This window comes from Bos taurus, chromosome 5, assembly GCF_002263795.3.
Source record: "Bos taurus isolate L1 Dominette 01449 registration number 42190680 breed Hereford chromosome 5, ARS-UCD2.0, whole genome shotgun sequence".
Lineage (NCBI taxonomy): Eukaryota > Metazoa > Chordata > Mammalia > Artiodactyla > Bovidae > Bos > Bos taurus.
Window position 1 is genome coordinate 25764764 of NC_037332.1, and position 21000 is coordinate 25785763.

Consider the following 21000-nt stretch of genomic DNA (forward strand, 5'->3'; position numbering starts at 1 on the left):
GCCAGGCTTCAACAGTATGTGAAACGAGAACTTCCAGATGTTCAAGCTGGATTTAGAAAAGGCAGAGGAACCAGAGATCAAATTGCCAATATCTGTTGGTTCATTGAAAAACCAAGACAGTTCCAGAAAAAAATATCTATTTCTGCTTTTTTGACTACGCCAAAGCCTTTGACTTTATGGATCACAATAAACTGTGGAAAATTCTGAAAGAGATGGGAATACCAGACCACCCGACTTGCCTCCTGAAAAATCTGTATGCAGGTCAGGAAGCAACAGTTAGAACTGGACATGGAACAACAGACTGGTTCCAAATCGGGAAAGGAGTACATCAAGGCTGTATATTGTCACCGTGCTTATTTAACTTCTATGCAGAGTACATCATGAGAAATGCCAGGCTGGATGAAGCACAAGCTGGAATCAAGATTTCTGGAAGAAATATCAATAACCTCAGATATGCAGATGACACCACCCTAATGGCAGAAAGCGAAGAGGAATTAAAGAGCCTCTTGATGAAGGTGAAAGAAGAGAGTAAAAAAGCTGGCTTACAACTCAACATTCAAAAAATGAAGATTGTGGCATCCTTTTCCATCACTTCACAGCAAATGGATGGGGAAACAATGGAAACAGTGACAGACTTTATTTTCTTGGGCTCCAAAATCACTGCAGATGGTGACTGCAGCCATGAAATTAAAAGATGTTTGCTCCTTCAAAGAAAAGCTATGACCAACTTAGACAGCATATTAAAAAGCAGAGACATTACTTTGCCAACAAAAGTCCATCTAGTCAAAGCTATGGTTTTTCCAGTAGTCATGTATGGATGTGAGAGTTGGTCTATAAGGAAAGCTGAGCACCCACGAATTGATGCTTTTGAACTGTGGTGCTAGAGAAGACTCTTGAGAGTCCCTTGGAATTCAAAGAGATCCAACCAGTCCATCCTAAAGGAAATCAGTCCTGAATATTCATTGGAAGGACTGATGTTGAAGCTCAAACTCCAATCCTTTGGCCACCTGATGCTAAGAACTGACTCATTTGAAAAGACCCTGATGCTGGGAAAGATTGAAGGCGGGAGGAGAAAGGACGACAGAGGGTGAAATGGTTGGATGGCATCACCGACTCTATGGAGATGAGTTTGAGTAGGCTCTGGGAATTGGTGATAGACAGGGAAGCCTGGCGTGCTGCAGTCTATGGGGTCGCAAAGAGTCGGACACGACTGAGCGACAACTGAACTGAATACCACACAACATACTCCCCTTTCTAGATTTAGAATTAAGCTCCAGGGGTTATGCTGGACTATTCTGGACTCATCTATCAGCCTTCATGTGTCTTAGGTTAGGTGTGGAGCTCTGCTACCTGGGAATAACCCACAGATGCCAGGACTGGGAACCTCAGTCCTCCCCAACACTCTGGACCCTTGAGAGCCACAAGCTCTTTAGAGCTGATAGTGGGGCTCAGTGTCCTGACTCCTGAGTCAATTCTCTTAGAATTCTTATATATGGAAAGGAACCTCTTCAGAGACCTTTTTTTTTTAATCCTATCCTCATCCAAACTGGAACACAAGGAAAAACCAGTGGATGGCTTAGGACATCTGGCTCCACCATCTGGGCCTCAGTTTATATCTCCCTTTCCTTACTTGAGTAAGAGGGGCCTCACTATTCCCTGGTCCCAGACCCCCTCCAACACCTCCCCCAGCCAACCGGGGTAACCGCCAGGCTCTGCAGCCTAGGATAACGCCCAGCCCTCCCTTGCACCCTGTGGCTGCCTCCCCTTTCCGTCTGTTGAGAGAGGAAGCCAGGGGGTGGCGGGTGCAATCCTGCAGGGCACTGATAAAAGGGCCAGCCCTGCCCCCGCCCCCTGGGGCCACTGCGGTCAGCCCAGCAGGCAAGCAGGCCAGGCAGCCAGCTCCCTCTGGGACCTGTGGCCCTCCCCTGGTTTCACCTCTACCCACCCCGCCCTACTCGGGAAGCTGGTTGCATAACCCGGTAGGGTGTTTGGCAACACGGCTGTGGCTTGCCCTGATGCTGATGGTGGTGTGCACACACACTGGGGTGAGGGTGGGGTGAATTGACCAGAGGTGACAATAAGACAGCCTTTTGGGGGTGCGTGAGCAGCATGGATGAAGAACGGTATAAGAGTAAAGATATGTGGCCATGTTTTTCTCCACACTCTGTGCCACTTTGGTTGACGCAGGAGGATCTTGGGGCTAGGAAAATCTTAGGTATTCTGCCTTGCCTAGCTGCAGGCACTGTCCAACCCATTCAGGCTCCTAATACCCTGTTAATCTTACATCAAGCAAAGGAGATTTAAGATAGAAGGAGGTTGACTCTAGACAGCAGGAATCTGAAAGGAGGGGACTAAAGGAACCATCCAGACCCCTGGGGGGCTGTAAAGAGTGTTCTTGGACTGCCCTTGAGGTACAGTGGATAGGAATCCGCCTGCCAATGCAGGGGACATGGGTTCGATCCCCATTCTAGGAAGATTCCACATGCCGCGAAGCAACCAAGCCCATGTACCACAACTACTGAGCCTGCATTCAGAGCCCAAGAGCCACAACTACCGAAGCCCATGTGCACCTAGAACCTGTGCTCCGCAACAAGAGAAGCCACTGTAATGAGAAGACCACACACTGCAAGAAAGAGTAGATCCCACTCTCTGCAACTGGAGGAAGTCCGTGTGCAGCAACAAAGACCCAGTGCAACCAAAAATAATAAATAAATACATTAAAAAAAAAAAAAGAATGTTCTAGAGGCAGAACACAGCCTGCTAATCCCAGTAACAGCCTCTTCCTATGGGAGGGGAATAGGGTGAGGTGGGAGAGATATCCTGGCCAGCCGCCTAAATGAAGGCTGTCTGTTGACTTAGCTCAGCCTGTACGACCATGTCTGTCCCCGAAAACAAGTAAACTGCTTCAAACATGCCTTTGACTCGCACATGGGATGAAACACAACCTCCCTAGTTTGACTTTCAAGACTTTTACATCTAGCCCCAATCTCCCCAAGCTTATTTTTCACTACTTCCTTCCCCACACTCCACCCTAGGAAACCCTGAGTACTCTTCTCAGTCTGATGCCTCTGGGCTTTCACACCTCAGCTTGGAATACCCTTCTCCCCTCTTTTCCTGATGAACCCTGAGTCATTCTCCACAGCCCAGATCAATTGTCACCTCCTCTGTGAAGCCTGCTCTGAATTTCCCCAACAGTAGTTCAGCTCCATAGGACCTTTTTTTTGTTTTTTTGATGTGGATCATTTTTGAAGTCTTTATTGAATTTGTTACGATATTGCTTCTGTTGTTAATGTTCTGGTTTTCTGGCCACAAGGCATGTGAGGTCTTACCTCTCCAGCCAGGGATCAAACCAGTACCCCTGAATCGGAAGGAGAAGTCTTAACCACTGGCCCTCCAGGGAAGTCCCTCCATAGTACTTTTTATAGACCTTTATTACTGTATCTGACTCTTTGTGGCCCCATGGACTGTATTCTGCCAGGCTCCTCTGTCCATGGGATTTTCCAGGCAAAAATACAGGAGTGGGTTGCCATTTCTTTCTCCAGAGGCTCTTCCCAACCCAAAGACTGAACCCGCATCTCCTGAGTCTTCTGCACTGGCAGGCAGATTCTTTACTACTAGTGCCGCCTGAAAAACCCCAAATTCCCTGCATAGGCTGTTAATAAGGACACAGACTGTTCTTATTCATCTTTGTGTGGTTCTGGAGTGGGAAACATAGTAGACCCACAACAAATATTTGTTGAATGAATGAATGATAAGTAGACACTCCATAAATATCCATTCATTCACTGGATAACTTGTGTTATAATTGTATGTGCGATGCCACAAATAGTGTCCTGAACTGGTAGCTTTCATTCAGCAAGTGTTTGTTGACTATCTGATACCATTGACTATCTGACTAAACTGATACCATTACTGAATCAGCCACAAGTATGACTATCACCACCTCTCATCTCCTCCAATGGGCCCAAATAAATACATAAGCTACCTGAGTGTTCATGTTTGTGACCTAAATTCATACCCAGGTCATCAAGAGATTCTGAACCTGCATGTAACATGCAGTGAAGCCATGGGTCACCTCCTGCCCCACACAGATCATGTATGTAGAATTATGATCTCCTGGGGTAGAGATTCAAATCACTGAACTATGGGTTTGGCATGGGTGTTGATCAAACCCATACACACAGGCTGCAGGTATCACATTGCCTCTTGAGTTGCTTGCTTGTGTTATTGGGTTGGGGGCATCCTGAGAGAGAACTGGGGTGGCTGACATAGTACTGTAATGATGGGGAATACTTGGAAGACTCCCAGAAGCTATTCTTTACCAAGTGGGATAGAATGTTTTCATTATTTTTATAGTGAACACAAGCCTATCACAGAATGCTGGCTGAATGCCAGTCATGTCTTAGGGTGGCACCTGCCTACCTCCCCAGTCAATAACTGCTTCCAATTTAACTTGAATATCATAAGAAAAAAAAAAAAAAAATAGAAAAAAGTGCAAGCTGCAGCTGTAAGGAGTGAAGCTAGACATAGGAAAGACTTTCCTTAGAGCTGAAAGCTACTAAAAGCTAGGAGGAAGCCAGACTTTTCTCCTAGTCTCTGGAGAAAGATCTGTTTGGCCTGGAACTTGGGTTGTGGCTTGGAGGCAAATGGATGAATGAGTGACTTCCAGGGGTACTTCCTGGCCTGCCCCAGAGCTGCTGTGAATGCTGGCGGGGGGAGGGGACCTGACACCCTACACACATGTCCTGTTCTGTCCAGAGTATGTGGCTGCCCTGTGACTGGGGGGACTGCCTGGAAGAAAGGACAGAGGGCATCTAGGGTCCCCTTTAAGGCAGGTGAATAATGTCCCTGCCAGGCAGCTCTCCCCTACCCCAACTCCCCTCACACACTGACAACAAACCTGGCCAAGAAAGAGGCCTTTGTCCTAGGACATCTGAGGCTGCAGAGGGAGGGGAGAAGGCTACAGGTGAAAGGACACATCAAAGCGGCTGGGCCCCCCTCCCCTGAAAGCTCCCCTACCCCTTTCCCAGAGCCCAGGCTTTCCTGAAATAAAAGAAGTGTCCCGAAGGCCTACCTGCCTAACGACTGGGATGCTAGACATCTGGTCCTTTTCTCCAGCTGCTCTCCACCCTGCCAGGACTCAGTTTCCCTGTCCTGAAGACAGTCAAAGGGGCAAAGGGCAGGGGGTACAACTTGTATGAAGTTTAGAGGTTGCTCTGTCGCTTAGATCATCAGGTTGGAATTCATCATACGCATGGGAGAAACGCAGAGCTGGCTGGACTCCTGGGCTCACACGGAGGGCTGGGAGCCATGTGTGCCCCATGCTGGCCGGGAGCAAGTTGGGGGCGGGGTGTGGGCAGAAACCACACCGGGCTCAAGTTTCCTCTCTTCGCCAGAAGGGGCAGGAGGAGAGGAGGGCCACGGGGAAAGGGGAGGGTTGGAGGAAGGACGGAGAACTCTGGCCGAGGGCTTCAGAGAAGAGGCTGGTGCGCCAGCCCGGAGCTCCCCGCACTCCACACTGGGCGCTCAGCGACCGCCTGGAGCTCCCGGAGCCTTCACACTGGGCGCTCAGAGATGGCCGGGGGGCGGGGCACGGCCCTCCGCGGCTCTCAGAGGTAGCAGGGATCCTCAGCCAGGAGGTGTCAGCCCAGACCGGCCTCATCTCTCTCATCGCTCTCCTCACCTCGCTGGGACCCTGCCACAGGTGCTTGCGGGGCGGGCGGGGAGAACTGCAGTGGATCTGGGGACAGGCTGGGGAGGTGGAGGAGGCAAAGGGAAAGAAGAATCAACTCGCAGGGCGATCCTAGGAGGTCGCAGACCTTACCAGGCTGCCCCTGGTCGAGGAATTTGACAGGTGTGGGAGACCTACTTGGTTTCTTGAGCCCTTTGGGATTCTTGGGGCAAAACGCTATGGATGGGGACCAGACAGTGGTTCCCCGAGGGATGCCTCAGGGGCTGGGGAGTGACCCTGAGTAACCCTTGGGCAGACTGGCTGTCGCTGGACTCTCAGGTATGCGGTACCATCCTTTCACCTACTCCATCCCATCACGCTGCCCTGCCCAGCCATCTGGGGAGGTCTAAGGGAAGTTGAGGAATCTGAAACAGTGGACACCTGGGCCGCTGAGAAGTGTTGTTGCACCAGGATGGGCTGCTAGGGCTTGGAGGTGCTGAGTTCTCGCCTCTCTGTGTGCCTTCTCTTCTCTGGGCCTGGGGCAGTGGGGATCAGCTCGAAGTGGGAGGGAGAGGAAGGCATCCCACTGCAGCATAGTTGCTTCTGACTGGAAATCTTGGCAGCTGAGGAGACAGTCGGCTGGGGACAGTGGCAGAGAGATCACCTGTCACAGCTGCTGGAGCTGAGATTCTCTATCATTGGGCTTCCTAAGGACTGAGGTTGGGGTCTAGTGACTGGGTGATGGGACGGCAGAAACTCGTCCCTCTTTCCCTTGTTCCCATGCACCTGTTTGAGTCATGTGTGACCCCACATATCTTACTGTGCTCAAATCTCTCTCCACACCCTCAACTCCCTCTCCCTCCCCATGGCTCCCTCCACCCACCCACTTTCCCCTCCATTCTGTTGCTTTCTCTCACTTCTGTGTGCCTCCCTCTCTTTGGAGATTCTTTCTAATCTTTCTAAGCTGCAGGCTGCTCACACATCACTCCACACCCCAGGTTTTACTGATCCCTCCCCATCCTTTCACTGCTTCTGTTGACACCTGGAGAGGAGAGGGAAGTCTAGTAAGCCTCAGAACCCCCTTGTCAAGGTGTTAGAGACCTGGGGCAGCAGATGGGGCCGAATACCTTCCTCTCCACAGCATCCCTCCCCAAATGGTCCTCAGTCTGTATCCTGAAACATAAAGCTCCATGTCATTCTGTGTGTACTCAGGGATTGTGATAAAATCTCTTTGGGTAAGCCAGAATGGTTTAGGATGAGAGTAAAGAGGGTGGATTATATTCCCTGGAGATGGTGTCCATCCTACATGATATGCAGTGTTGGGGAGCAAGATGGGTGTGTGACCTCAAAGTGTGGGCTAAACTGGAAAGTGAGGACCATTTGCTGTAAAAGAAAAGGGACACAGGGAGGCAGGCTGCACTTTCCCAGGACCTCTTCACCTTCTGTACCCTTCGTGATGTTCTATTTGATCTGATTCCTTCTCTCTAAGCTATACCACTGGCTGCCAGCTCCCTGGCCTGTCTTCAGGAAGGTAGGCTCCTAAGACCCAGAGGAGCCTACAGCTGGTGTATAGACCACCACCCATCTCTGAGTGTCTAGGGAAGAACACACTACTCCCTTTTGGCCTGGCACAGACTTGTACCAAAGAGCAAGCTGGAGTTGATCCTGAGGTTCTCCTTAACTGCCTCTTTCCTTACTTCCTGTCTCCCCCAGTGACCCTTCTGGATTCTCATTTTCCTGTCCTAGGGTAAAGGGAGAATTAAATTCCTGGTCTTTATGAGAAGGGGCTGATATCTAGTTTCAGAGACCAGGGCAGCCTAGAACCCAGCCTTGCCTGGATCGAGGTTGTGAAAGAGAAGTCTGGAGATTACTTGCCAGACTTTCTGGCTTTGTGTTCTTTCAAGTAAATCCATATGGTTGGACTGGTTAACAGTTTTCAAAGTACAGTGGGCCTCTGGCACAGAAACACCTACCCAGGCCACTTGTTAAAGTGCTGATTGCCAGGTACCTGTACCTATGAACTCAGTTTTGATGGATCTGGGACAGCTTTCAGAATTCTGTGTTTTCACAAGCACCCCAGGTGAATGCAACCCACAATAAAGTTTGTGATTGCTTGAGCCAGATACAATCTACTGTAAGGAGGTTCTCCAGGTCTGTCTCCATTTAATGGCAGAGAATGAATAGAAAGCAATTTACCTCAGATCATGCATGTGGAATGCCAGAGAACCTGGTCTCCTGCCTCCTAGGGCAGGATCTTTGTATTGCACTTAAGAGTCAGATCCGGGAAATTATACAGAGGGACAAAACGGGATGTGTGTGTGTGTGTGAGAAGGACTATGAGGCAAGAGTCATTGTCCCTGCCCCCTAAACCCCTTCTCCATTCACTTTGCCTTTGGGCAATTTCCGCCAGAACCTGGGTGGAGAAGGTGGGGTTCCGGTGTTGAAATGGCATCCTGGACAGACATAAACACCCCGCCCTCTGCCCACTGGCCAAGGGCCTGTGGCAACTCCCAGCTCTAGGGATGGCCATGCAACAAGGAGTGGGCAGGCAGGGACTTGGGGTGATCCTCCTTCGAAAGGACAGTTTGCAGCTCTCGTGAATTTTGTGGTGAGTCAGAGTGGATTCCATATTAAATACCTGTGATAGGCCATCCTTGTGGTGATCTAAGGTCATCCAACCCTGTACTCTGTCTGTCCTTCTGTAAGTCTCCCCCACCCACCCAGTCTGCCTGCCTTTATTTCTACAGCAAACATAGGGTACAGTGCGTGGCCCTAAGAGATCAGAGGGCCCCTGCCAAATCTTTTTGGAGTGTCTTGCCAAAGGAAGGGAGAACAGATGAGGGTGAGATGGGTGTCAGGGAATAGGGAGGTGGAGTGAGGAGAAAGGGTGACAGAAAGGAGAAGATGAAGGCAGGGCTGAGGGATTGCTGAGAATGTTGAACTGTCCAAGCATAGAGGGAGGGACCTCCAAATTCAACTTGTCTCACTCTCTGGTTTTACAAATGAGGAAACAGAGGCTCAGAGAAAGGCGACGGCTTGCCCGACATCTTGCTGCTGCGCAGGTCTGCAACTCCAGCCCAGATCCAAAGCAAAGGGGCTGGAGGGGAGTGAGTATTCAAGTCTCTAAAGAAATATTCCCTAGAAGAGAAAAGAGGCCAAGATTCCACAGAAGGAGCTGACTGAAGCTGCCTGCCAGTAGAGTCTCGGCGTAGCAAGACACGGGAGCAGCACTGGGAAGGCGCCTGGAAGGTGGGACAGGCAGTAGAGTCAGCAACCCTAGGTACCAGACCTGCTCTGCTATTGAGCAGCTTGAGTCTCAGCTTCAGAATGGACCTTATAGGATCTTTGTGAAAATCAATCTCATAAATTAATGCCTATAGACTCCCAGGCTCAGTTCTCAACAAATGCCAAGTAAGTCTTTGCTGTGGTTACTATATGACCTGGTTTGTGGGGTGGGGTATAGCCAAGAGGACCCTTCAGGACACAGGGCAGAGGTCCAGTGTCTCCAGAGACCATTCCTCCTCTGCTGCCTGCCACTGATAAACTTCTTATCTGGCCCAGGCAGGGGAGCCCAGGACCAGGATAGGAGGCGAGGGCAGGGCTGCTATCAGCCAGCAGGCCTGGGCCCTATCTTAGAGAAAGGGAGGGGCTGTCTGCTTGGCTCTTCCCACAACACGCTCCTTGGGGATCCCCAGGCACTCACTCTCAACTTGGAAGGAAAAGACTGAGATCCTAAAACTGAGGGCAGAGGAGGAGATCAGGAGTGATCCCTGATGCTGCTGCAGGAGACAGGAAAAATAAAACCACGACCCTAGGTGATGTGGCTTCTCTCCTGGCCTGTGATACAGTCCTGAGGAGTTAAGCAGTAGGGGAAAGAGAAGGCATCTTATCTGAAAAGAAGATAAAACCTACTGTGCTCCCAGAGGAACTGCCTACAGCCATAGCAGGTGAGGTAGAGATAACACAGCAGAAAAAGGCTTTCTAGCTTAAGGAGTTGTTGATGAGTCCAGCATGAATGGGGGGGTGAGGCGTCTCCTTCCCTCAGGTGAAGCTGGAGGGAGCCGCTCCGTGCATGCGCGCGTGTTCAGTCGCTCAGTCGTGTCAGACTCTTGGTGACCCCATGGACTGTAGCCTGCCAGGGTCCTCTGTCCATGGGATTTTCCAGGCAAGAATACTGGAGTGAGTTGCCATTTACTCCTCCAGGGGATCTTCCCCACACAATGATCATACCCAAGTCTCCTGCATTGGCAGGTGGATTCCTTACCACTGCGCCACCTGGGAAGCCCAGCTGCTCAATGAAGAAGGACAAAACTGCTGACCCGTGGCAGGAGAGGCCCTAACCCTTGTTTCTCCTTTGATACAGGTTGCTGGGACCATCTGGGCTCTCGGGACCTCGGACCAGGCCCTGGCCCAGTAGGATGTCCCCGTGTCCTCCACAGCAGAGCAGGAACAGGGTAACACAGCTGCCCATTCCGGAGCCAGGTGAGATGGAACTGACTTGGCAGGAGATCATGTCCATCACTGAGCTGCAGGTAAGCCAGGTAGTGGGGAATGAGGTGGTAGGGGGAGGAAAAAGCAACAAAACAGGGAGTCTGGCTGGGATTGAGGCCCTGGGTGTGCGTGGCAGGGGCTGGCGCTGGAGCAAGCAGAGCCCAGGGTCTCAAGATAGAGATTTTCTGGACACTGTGAAAAGAAGGGCTGGAGTCGAAGAGATCTGGAGGGAGGGCCAGAGCGTTGAGGGGGAGGGGTGCGGATGAGCAGGAGATAGCAGTGGTGGGAAGGAAGGATCTGATTGGGGGTGCAAGCTCTCTGGGCAGCCACTCTGCTCACGTCTCTCTACCTCACCTCCTGCCCCGCCTTCCCTTCTTCACCTTCCTCTGTTCTGCCCTCTTCCAACCCTGCCCATCTTCGTTCCTCATTTCCCCCCACTGTCCTCAGCAGCTGGGCCCCTTTCCCTCAGGTAGCAGAGCTGTAGTTCAGGGGCCTCAGGAAGGTGGGGGGTGGGGTCAGGCTATGCCGGGGTCCTTTCCTCCTGCTACTTGGACAAAGGGGTGTCTGTTGGCCTAACAATGATGCCTTTGTCCCCAGCTGGGCTGGAGCAGGGTGGCTCCCCGATGTGGGTTGGGGGCCCAGTTCTCCCCGGCATGTTCTCTCCTCCTCTCTGCACCTGGGCAGGGACAGAGGGACTGGAGGGGAAAGGGCAGAGCTGACGGAGGCTCCCTGAAGTAACTCTCTGCCCCAGACCTGGCACTGTGCCCACTCCATTCTCTCCTGCCGCCAGCCTGGGCCCTCAGGATCTGCCCTAAGCCCTCTTCCCACACAGCAGCTCCCTCTGCTGGGCACCCGGGGCATGGCCAGGGTCCGAACTTGACCCTTTGACCCTAGATAATGGCAGCAGGAAAAGGGTTCCAAGGGTCATCGTGGAGTGACTCCTTGTCTTCCTGAAGGAAATAAAGGGACAAGAGACATCTCGAGCCAGTAAGAACTTCTCCCGAAGAGGAGGGGATTCCACAACTGTTGCGGCATTAGGTAGTCCTTTCTGAAGTCTGACTTCAGCGAGTGCCCTTCCTGTTTAAGCCGCTTTCTTCATGAACTTACTCTGTCACAACTTTGCCAGAAGCTTTCAATGATTATTAGCAACTTTCTGTTCCCTTGTGATTATCTCACTGGTTCTTTCAGTGGGACTCAGATTGGTTCTGAGAGAGAGATGGTTTCTTCTTTTCCTCAGCCCATCTACAAACCTCTTGGTGTCTTTTCTTGCAGGGTCTGAATGCTCCAAGTGAGCCATCGTTCGAGCCCCCAGCCCCTGTCCCATACCCAGGGCCCCCACCGCCTCCAAGTTACTGTCCCTGCTCTATCCACTCGGAGCCTGGCTTTCCCCTTCCTGCACCACCTTATGAGCTCCCAGCACCCACGTCTCATGTCCCAGACCCTCCGTACTCCTATGGCAGCAACATGACTGTACCAGTCTCCAAGCCACTGACCCTCTCGGGCCTGCTCAGTGACCCCCTCCCAGACCCCTTGGCCCTCCTGGACATTGGGTTGTCAGCGGGGCCATCCAAGCCCCAAGAAGACCCAGAATCTGACTCAGGATTATCCCTCAACTATAGCGACGCTGAATCTCTTGAGTTGGAGGGGACGGAGGCTGGCCGGCGTCGCAGCGAGTATGTAGAGATGTACCCAGTGGAGTACCCCTACTCACTAATGCCCAACTCCTTGACCCACCCCAACTATGCCTTGCCACCTGCCGAGACCCCCTTAGCCTTAGAACCCTCCTCTGGCCCTGTGCGGGCCAAGCCCACTGCACGGGGGGAGGCAGGGAGTCGGGATGAGCGGCGGGCCCTGGCCATGAAGATCCCCTTCCCTACGGACAAGATTGTCAACCTGCCAGTAGACGACTTTAACGAGCTGCTGGCGCGGTACCCGCTGACAGAGAGCCAGCTGGCCCTGGTCCGGGACATCCGAAGGCGGGGCAAGAACAAGGTGGCTGCCCAGAACTGTCGCAAGAGAAAGCTGGAGACCATCGTGCAGCTGGAGCGGGAACTGGAGCGGCTGGGCAGCGAGCGGGAGCGGCTTCTCCGGGCCCGAGGCGAAGCCGACCGGACCCTAGAGGTCATGCGCCAACAGCTGACGGACCTGTACCGTGACATTTTCCAGCACTTACGGGATGAAGCAGGCAACAGCTACTCCCCTGAAGACTATGCGCTACACCAGGCTGCTGATGGGGCCATCTTCCTGGTGCCCCGGGGGACCAAGATGGAGGCCACAGACTGAGCTGGCCCGAGGGGATGGGACTGGTGATGGGGGTTTCCTTCATTCTCTTCTGATAAAGGTCCTCCCCATCCATGAGGCCCAGTGGGAGCTGAGTTCTGTAGACCAGGAGGGGACCACAGCTGGAAACCCGGCATTTGGAAGGTCCGAGGTGTGTTCAGTGAGACTTGCCTGGAGGCACGGATGTGAGGGGAGGGCTGGAATCTCTCTTCAGTGGTTCAGTTTTCTAGGTTTCCAGTCTCGATTGAGCTTTGGTATATAAAGCACTCTATGGAAATGGCCTTGTGCTGTCTTCTTTTTCGAGGGAGGGTGATGAAGTGGGGTGCTCCTCAGACCTCACTGCCTGTTGGTGGTGGGGAGGGTGTTCTGCTGAGCTTGCTCCTCTCTCTCCCCTATGACTGTAGGAGACGGGACACAAGACAGTTAGGCCTGAGCAGTGTGATCTACCACTTTTAAACCCCTTCTCAGAGCCAGAGGCCATGATTTGAGGAACCCCATCTTCTTCAGTGGCCCCCTATTTATAGAGCTAGGATTGCTGCTGGAGCTGGCTAGACCCTCTGTAAGAGGTTCCCGAGTGTTAGGACTGAAAAGCCTAGAATGCCCACAGGACAGGCCTTTCTTGATTGGAACAAGAGAATTGGATTGGAACCCAACTTTCACCCTGATACTGGGAAAGACTAAGTGTAAGAGAAGGGGGTGACAGGGGAGGGGGTGGTTGGATGGCATTACGGGCTCAATGGACATGAGTTTGAACAAATTCCAGGGGTGAAAGACAGGGAAGCCTGGCATGCTGTAGTTCACAGGGTCTGAGCCGAACACCAATGAGTGACTGATCAAGTTTTAGAGGACTTCACACACCCAGGACTGGTAAAACTTGCTCCACAGCAACATACCATGTGCATTTTGGTTAAATCATCCATCTCCCTGGTTATGTTAGATATTACCCAATTCTTGTTTTAGTGTGCTGCCCTTCCCCCACCCCCTACTTCCCCTTCTATATCTTTAAAGATCTAGGGCCTTTTGCTAGTATGTTTTTTAGAACAAATAAGTTTCAAACTCCCTCCACACACCTTTGTCCTGTTGCTTGGATTTGGGGCAGTTCCCAATCTTCCTGATCACTAGATTATATAAATTACCTCTTTGGAGTATTTTACTTCTATTTAACATTTCTATTCCATTTCACTAGAGAAACCTTACTTCCAAGTTCTTGATACTCATTACAGTTTTAAGACAAAAAAAAAATCAGAAGTGACTGAAATAAAAACTTAACGGCTACAGATTCAGAAAAAGTTGGTCTCCAGTGAACGAAAACTTCCTAATAGATCTGAAGACAGTCCAACTTGTCAACTTTCTCAAAAACTTGAAAATGTGAGGTCAGGTAGTTTGAGATAGCAGACTCAAGTTTTTTCATTCAAATCAAAGCCACAAAAATGGTAATTGAGACTAGACATTTATTCAACAAATTATTTAATAGGCACATAATAAGCTCCAGGTATTGTTCTAGGCACTGGAGATACTGCTCATGGAGGTACACTAGTGGGAAAGACTTCTCAGACACATATATTCATCAGTAAGTACTTCAGGTGAAAGATGGAAGGGTGGGTCACAAAAACTGGTTATTTCATATAAAAAATGGGGAATTTCCTTACTCGTAATTCTGGTTAATAATGGACCCATGGATTCACAAGCTTTCTTTTACCAAAGATGGAAACAGGCTAGAGAAAAATACAAGCACTTGCTCAGAGTTAAACTACTGCTTTCAAACACATTTCTAGGCTTATTACCTTTGTGAAGGTGAAGTACCTCCTTTACTTGTGGCTCTTTTTGAAGCTGGAAATAATTGACCAATAAAAGCTTGTTCACTCCTGGATGAGGTCCACTATGCTCAAGAACTTAACACTAATAAGGAATGAGGGTCCAATTCTGGTGTACCAGACACCTGGCTATCATTAATTCCTCTATTTCCCATTCTCAAACTTCATCTGGTAAAGAACAGGCAGCATCAAGTTATTTACCGTAAATATCATGAAGGAAGACAAAGAAAACAAGGCACAAAACCAAGTTAAATGCATTTTATTTTTTAAGTTCATTCACAAAACTGAATGATTGATTCAAGCTGCATAGCAGGTAGTAAATAACTGCATGGCAGTGACAAATCAAGCACCAAGAGGCTCAGATAAAGGTCCTCATAAGGATGTTTCTGCAAAAAGAAAAAAGAAAAGTACATAAGCAGATGAAAGAATCTACCATTATACCCATTCTCTTCACTGAGAATCCCATTGTTTTAATAGTGTTTGCTGGCTAGTCTATTAGGTAGATAACAGATCAAGCTATGAGACCTCTCTAGTCTATGAGGGACAGCTTGTCATTTTTCTTTGGGAATACTAAACACTGTTGCTTTATAAAAGCTTACCTTTTTATCCATGAGCTTGGCCTGAAGTTTCTGGATTTTTTAAAGAGTTGATATGCCTGTGATAGCAGAGTCCTCCCTAGAAAAGTAAACAGCCTTTAGAACTAGCTTTTTTTCTGAGACAAGTTCCATCTCAGGCTAACCCCCCACCTCCCACTAACGGCCCACCCAACCTCCCACAAGCATTTGGGGGAAGATTCTAATATTACTTTGAGCCATTGTTTTAAGGAAATAGATCATAGGAAGGTAAGAAATATAGAAATTAAAGGGTAAATATATATCACAGTAGAGGTAATTTAAAAAAGTGCTCACTTCCTTCATTTGGGAGCCACCAAGAGTAGGGTGTCAATTTAAAGCAACTCAGTTCCAGAAAAACCAAGTTCAGCTTAACTGGACTAGTTTTGGCTCAATATATTAAGGAAAATGAGAAGGCTGGATTTTAGAGAGCTATATGGATGTAAGTAAAATCTGTTCTTACCTATCAGCATAGCAATAAAACCTTTTCTCCTGGTTCTGACTGCTAGTCCTAAGAGTCAGGTGTGCCTTACTCTTGTCTGCCTCCTTCCTTGCGATGGTCACTGAAACTTCTCTCTCCTAGCTTTCATGGAGTGCCGTGGCCTGCCCCTGGCTTATCTGTACTCCACATACCACAAGTGTCTACTCTCAGCTGTAGAGTGTCTGGGCTCGGAGCCATTCGCGCTATACTTGCTAGCAGTTCCTAGTAGCTGAAACATCTCTCCTGGATCTTTAAAGGCATTGTCACGAATCCTGAGGTATCTGCAAACTCCCTCAATAGTTAAGGTTCCACCTGCCATTGCAAACTCAGCCAATATCAAGCCCATGGAACTATTACCCATGCTTTCCCACCCACCTCCACCTCCCACCCAACCCCACCCCAACCCCACCCCCCAACTTCCAGGTAACACACCCATGGGATGGAGTACACAATCCTAGTGGTAAACAATTATCTATACTACTAGGTACAATGGCACTGAAATTGAGGGCACCAAAGCGAGGGCTCAAAGGAAGCTATGTACAAATAACAATGATTGGATAATAACGTTATAAAGATTTTAAAAGTCATTTTCTATACAAGCAACATTTTAGGATGGTTGTGTGATCTTGTGCTGTATTTAAAGGAAAACTGCAGTTAGCATGTATTTAAGTAGACAATATGGTTTCTCACCACATGAAATTCTAATCTCCATATAGTAAGTGGTCAATCCATAAACCTCTATAAAGACCCACCCAACCAGGACAGAAACTGCAGTTTTCCTTTAATGTAAGCCTTTTTTTTGTGTTGAATAAAATTCTTAATGGCACTAGTCAGTTTTAAAAAAGGTCTTCCCCCAAACTTCTAATTTGTGGATTTACGAGGTGGCATTAGCCAGCAGCTGGTTTCTATTCTCTGGCAGAGTTTTGAACTTGAATTGATAGAAGCATTCAACATCAGGGGTAGAGGGTAGGGAAGGTCCAAAACTCTGCCAGTCCCGAATCCATACAGTTGTCATTCCATTCAAGAGGGTATTAAATCTTTTATTGATTACACATGATAATGGATGATACACAAGCTTCATTCCCATCTATAACTTTATCTGGTACCATAATTCAATTTAGATATATTGCATAGGATGTGCCAACAATCATTAATAACCAAAAAAAATAAAAAAAAACTCCATGACTTTGCATGGGTGACCCTTTTAATGGTGGACTCCAGGTCACAACACAGTAACTGTCAGTTCAACTACACCAAGGTTCTGAAGACAACAGCTTCTCCACCAAGCAGGTTGTAAATAAATTTCAAATGGAACCTGGCATCACCCTGAAGGAATTCTAACTTCACACTGTTGGGGTAGTTTACCAAAATGGCTTCAGAGTAGACTAACTTTACACAGCACATTAAAAAAAAAAAAAAAGACATTTATTCAGCGTCATGATCAGACTATTACATTTAGCAATCAACAGCATGGGTGCAAAAAAAAAATCTACATTAAAACCCTTTGTTGGAATGCTTTACACTTTCCACAGAACAGAAACTAAAATAACCTGTTATACAATTAGTCACAAGTACAGTCCTCGAGTTTTTTGCCCATACACATGAGTATTGTCTAAAACATGTCTTCTTTGTAGCAGCTAGGCCCTGCCACCACTGTGCTTGGCTGAGTTCACAAATCTGTTGTAACCTGTAGCTTCCCTGTCACTTCTCTGGCTCTCCTCTCCTGCTAAGCTTTGTTTCCTGTTGAACAATATGGAATAAAGTTGTTAATCTAAACATATTAAGACTCAAGGCTACAATCCAATAGCAAGTTGTTTCCCACAAATTTTGCTGATCTGAATATTAACTTAATATCCACAATTTTACTGTAATTATAATGTTAACTATGTTGCACTGCTCAGCTATATTAGGGTTACTGGGTTCATTATAAATTACAATTAAGTGAGAATAACAACAAAAAAAGGTGTTCACTTACCTGGCAGTAATTAAAACCTTCTGCCACTGCCATAGCTACTGCTGCTGCTGGAGCCACCATAGCCACCTAAGAACAAAATTTATTCTCTTAAGCTTTAGAAGTACGAATAGTAACGATGTTTTTATAGTTGGGGCTTAACCTATTTACATTGTTTAAGTTGAAAATCACAGGTTGGGGGAGCCCAACTCAAACTATTTTAACTCAGTCATTTAAAATTTCCTCAACGTTTTAAATTGTCAGCATTTTGTTTTCCACATTTCCTAAACAATATTAGTTTAGCCCTCCAATACCACATATATACCATACCTTGGTTTCGTGGTTTGGCAAAGTATTGGCCTCCACCACCATAGGGGCCAGAACTTCTGCCTCCAAAGTTTCCTCCTTTCATGGGTCCAAAATTTGAAGATTGATTGTTGTAATTGCCAAAATCATTGTAGCTTCCGCCACCTCCAAAATTGCTTCCTAAGAATGGAAAAGAGGACCTTTATATGTTATTCAGGGAAAATGAGAAATCCTAGTGTTCAGGGTAAAAAAGTTGCTTGATCTGCCTTGCTCCCAAACTTCTGTGGCTCCAATTTCAATCATCTTTGTATTTCATGTGCAAGGCACTCAATTGAATAATCCAATTAACTAAAACTTCACCCAACTCACCATGGCATAACAAAAGGTACACATTCTCTCGCCTTTAAGGCCTTCACCCAGCCAGGGGCACAGCAAACACATGCTGGATACATCAACTAAGCGCCTAAGATCCCAAGAGTTAACACTAAATCCTGCTAGACGCTAATCTAATTCCAATTGAAGACACCACTATCCACTTAACCATCTATCTATTTGGGAGTGAGGCGGCCCCAGCTTAAAGCTAGGAGGAGGTAGCATTGCAAGCCCATTAAAAAAAAGTACCATGCAGCACAACACACAATGCTTTAAAACCATCAAATCCTCCTAAGGATAAACTCTAAAAGGCTAATCTAGCTATTGCACCAAGTACTTGGATCACTGGATACCTACCACTACCACCGCCAAAGCCGCCTCCGCCTCCACCGTTGTTATAGCTGTCATAGCTGCCACTCCCGCCATAGCCACTGCCCTGGTTTCCATAACCCTGTCCACCACTTCCATAGCCTCTGCTTCCTCCAGAGTAACCAGGGCCGCCTCCTCCATAACCACCTACAAGAATACAAGTCTTCTCAATAAGACAAAAGTATTCAGCAGTCAAATTCTGTGCAAGCATGGCTAAAGGCCTGCTCACAACATGCTATTAGATCATTGTTGAGCTTATCATGCACTAGGGTTTTAGTCTCTACTAACCTATTCTAAAGGTTGCCAAAATTTTTTACCTGTGGTTCTTTAAAAAAACTTACCGTCATTACCAAATCCATTATATCCATCCCCACTGCCACCATATCCGCCACCACCACGGCTGCCACCAAAGCCACCTAGAAGAAAATGGAATTTAAAAACCAGGTCTAAAGTATGTGGACTGCATACAAGTTACCTTATATTAAGTATAAATTTAAGGAAGCATTCAATTAGAACTATTCCCCTATTTAACAGTTACTGGTTAGAGAGGAGCCAGAACTATATCTGGATTAAAATGTAACTTTCAACAAGTCATCAGGAGATCATTACAATTTTACCATTAACTCTTTATTAGTAAACTATAGCCAAACATACCTCGACCACTGAAGTTTCCTCCACGACCAAAGTTGTCATTCCCACCAAAACCACCTCCACGACCGCCACCAAAGTTTCCAGAACCACTTCGACCTGAAGAATCAAGATGAGGTGTTGGGCTATACAGACAGACTGTAATTATTCAAAGTTATGTTTACGGTTTAGTTAAGTAGCAAACTCACCTCTCTGGCTGGATGAAGCACTAGCCATCTCTTGCTTAGACAGGGCTTTTCTCACTTCACAGTTGTGGCCATTCACAGTGTGGTATTTCTGAACTACACGATTTTGGAAATAAACAGGTCATCTCAGAATCCAGTATACAGCATAGATTTCAGAACCGTTAACAAATGCCAGCCACCTGATACTTACTGACAATCTTGTCTACGGAGTCATGGTCATCAAAGGTTACAAAAGCAAAGCCTCTCTTTTTGCCACTGCCTCGGTCAGTCATGATTTCAATTACTTCAATTTTCCCGTACTGTTCAAAATAATCTCTCAGGTGATGTTCTTCAGTGTCTTCTTTAATGCCACCAACAAAAATCTTTTTCACAGTTAAGTGGGCACCAGGTCTTTGAGAATCCTAATGTAAGAAAAATTAACCTATGTTATTGAAACCTATTTAAGTTAGGAATATTAAGTCTATTATACCCCCACATGTAAAGTCCTCCTAGTGGAAATCCTTCAAATGACTAATGCAAGAAGGAAAAAGGTACTTACTTCTCTTGAGACGGCCCTCTTTGGTTCCACAACTCTTCCGTCCACCTTGTGTGGCCTTGCATTCATGGCCGCATCCACCTCCTCCACCGTGGCGTACGTGACAAACCCGAAGCCTCTGGAGCGCTTGGTGTTTGGATCCCTCATTACCTTAAAATGTTTAATACGTGTTAAGACCCCCGAAATGGTTGACTTTTCTACCTTGACTAAGGTTAACAAGAAACTTTATTACCAACAGTTTATCTCAAGTCCTTCCTTTTCCCATTAACCATCTGCAGTAAATTAGTTGGGTGCTTTTTTACTCAGTTAAAGCCACTCCATACTTACAGCTACCATCCTATTAGCATTCAAACAACAACCGCAGCAACTTAAGCCAAGGAAACCAACTAGTTCTACAGCCCTTTGTCTCTTTCGAGTCTTACCACACAGTCTGTGAGCGTTCCCCATTGCTCAAAATGGCTCCTCAGACTCTCATCGGTTGTTTCAAAGCTCAATCCTCCGATGAAGAGCTTCCGCAGCTGTTCGGGCTCTTTGGGAGACTAGGAGAGGAGGAGGGGAAGAATTAAGCAGGGCTATAACGCAAATTATCTTTCAGTTGCAAGAAAACAGATAGCAACGTACGAAGCACTTATTGTTCCTTTGGGGCGCAACAAACCACGTGTTTCTCCCCACTGGGGGAGGCAAGATGTTGGGGGCTGGGTGGGCTCGGAGGCTCTGAGCGCATGCGTCCCTTACTCTCCCTCCGACGCACGCGCAACAAAAGGACTAAGAAAGAAAACTACATGGCCCACATCCGTCTGTAGCTGCTCTTTTAAAAAGCAGCCCATTGGGACAAGGTAAAAAGCAGACTAAATGTGCCTAAGAGTTTTGCAAGGGGCACCGAGCAGGCGTGATTGCTAAGGGTCGCAAGACAGCAGCCTCATGGCGACGAGGACAAAATGGCGACCTCAACTTAGGGAGGGGGAGGCCCGGGCAGCGATCGAAGAACCGTCGACAGGGCTGGGGCAAGCAGGCAAACAAACTGCACCCTGCTAAACTCAGGAAAGGAAGAGGAAAGGATATTCAGCTGGAGAGGGCGTCTTACCCACCTCTGATTTAGACATGATGGCAGTGGAGGCGGGGAACACTTCAACGATGCTTTCTCGGCGGCGTCCACGGGCAGAAAGGAGTAACCTCACGAATGTATCTGCCAGCCTACCTTCGGCCTCCCTTTTTTATCCCGCCTCCGCGCTTTCGGCATTGGTAGACTCCGCCCCCGAATAGCTCTGATTGGATATTTGAAACAG

At 48.0% G+C, this 21000-nt stretch overlaps 2 protein-coding genes across 11 annotated transcripts; one reads left to right on the forward strand and one right to left on the reverse strand.

Moving 5' to 3' along the window:
* Positions 1-5630: 5630 nt before the first annotated feature.
* On the forward strand, positions 5631-16778 carry NFE2 (nuclear factor, erythroid 2). Of its 6 annotated transcripts, none has more exons than XM_005206151.5 (4): positions 5631-9082; positions 9367-9618; positions 10035-10203; positions 11435-16778. In XM_005206151.5, the coding sequence occupies exons 3-4, from the start codon at positions 10090-10092 to the stop codon at positions 12443-12445; spliced, it is 1125 nt and encodes a 374-aa protein (XP_005206208.1). In that variant the 5' UTR covers positions 5631-9082; positions 9367-9618; positions 10035-10089; the 3' UTR covers positions 12446-16778.
* On the reverse strand, positions 14500-20902 carry HNRNPA1 (heterogeneous nuclear ribonucleoprotein A1). 5 transcript variants are annotated; one of them, XM_059886172.1, is made up of 12 exons: positions 20803-20902; positions 20137-20253; positions 19718-19864; positions 19370-19580; positions 19183-19275; positions 19001-19093; positions 18688-18762; positions 18335-18493; positions 17630-17785; positions 17324-17389; positions 14856-14931; positions 14500-14642 (listed from the first exon to the last, which is right to left on the reverse strand). In XM_059886172.1, exons 1-10 carry the CDS (start codon positions 20815-20817, stop codon positions 17334-17336), a joined length of 1122 nt encoding a protein of 373 aa, XP_059742155.1. In that variant the 5' UTR covers positions 20818-20902; the 3' UTR covers positions 14500-14642; positions 14856-14931; positions 17324-17333.
* Positions 20903-21000: the final 98 nt, after the last annotated feature.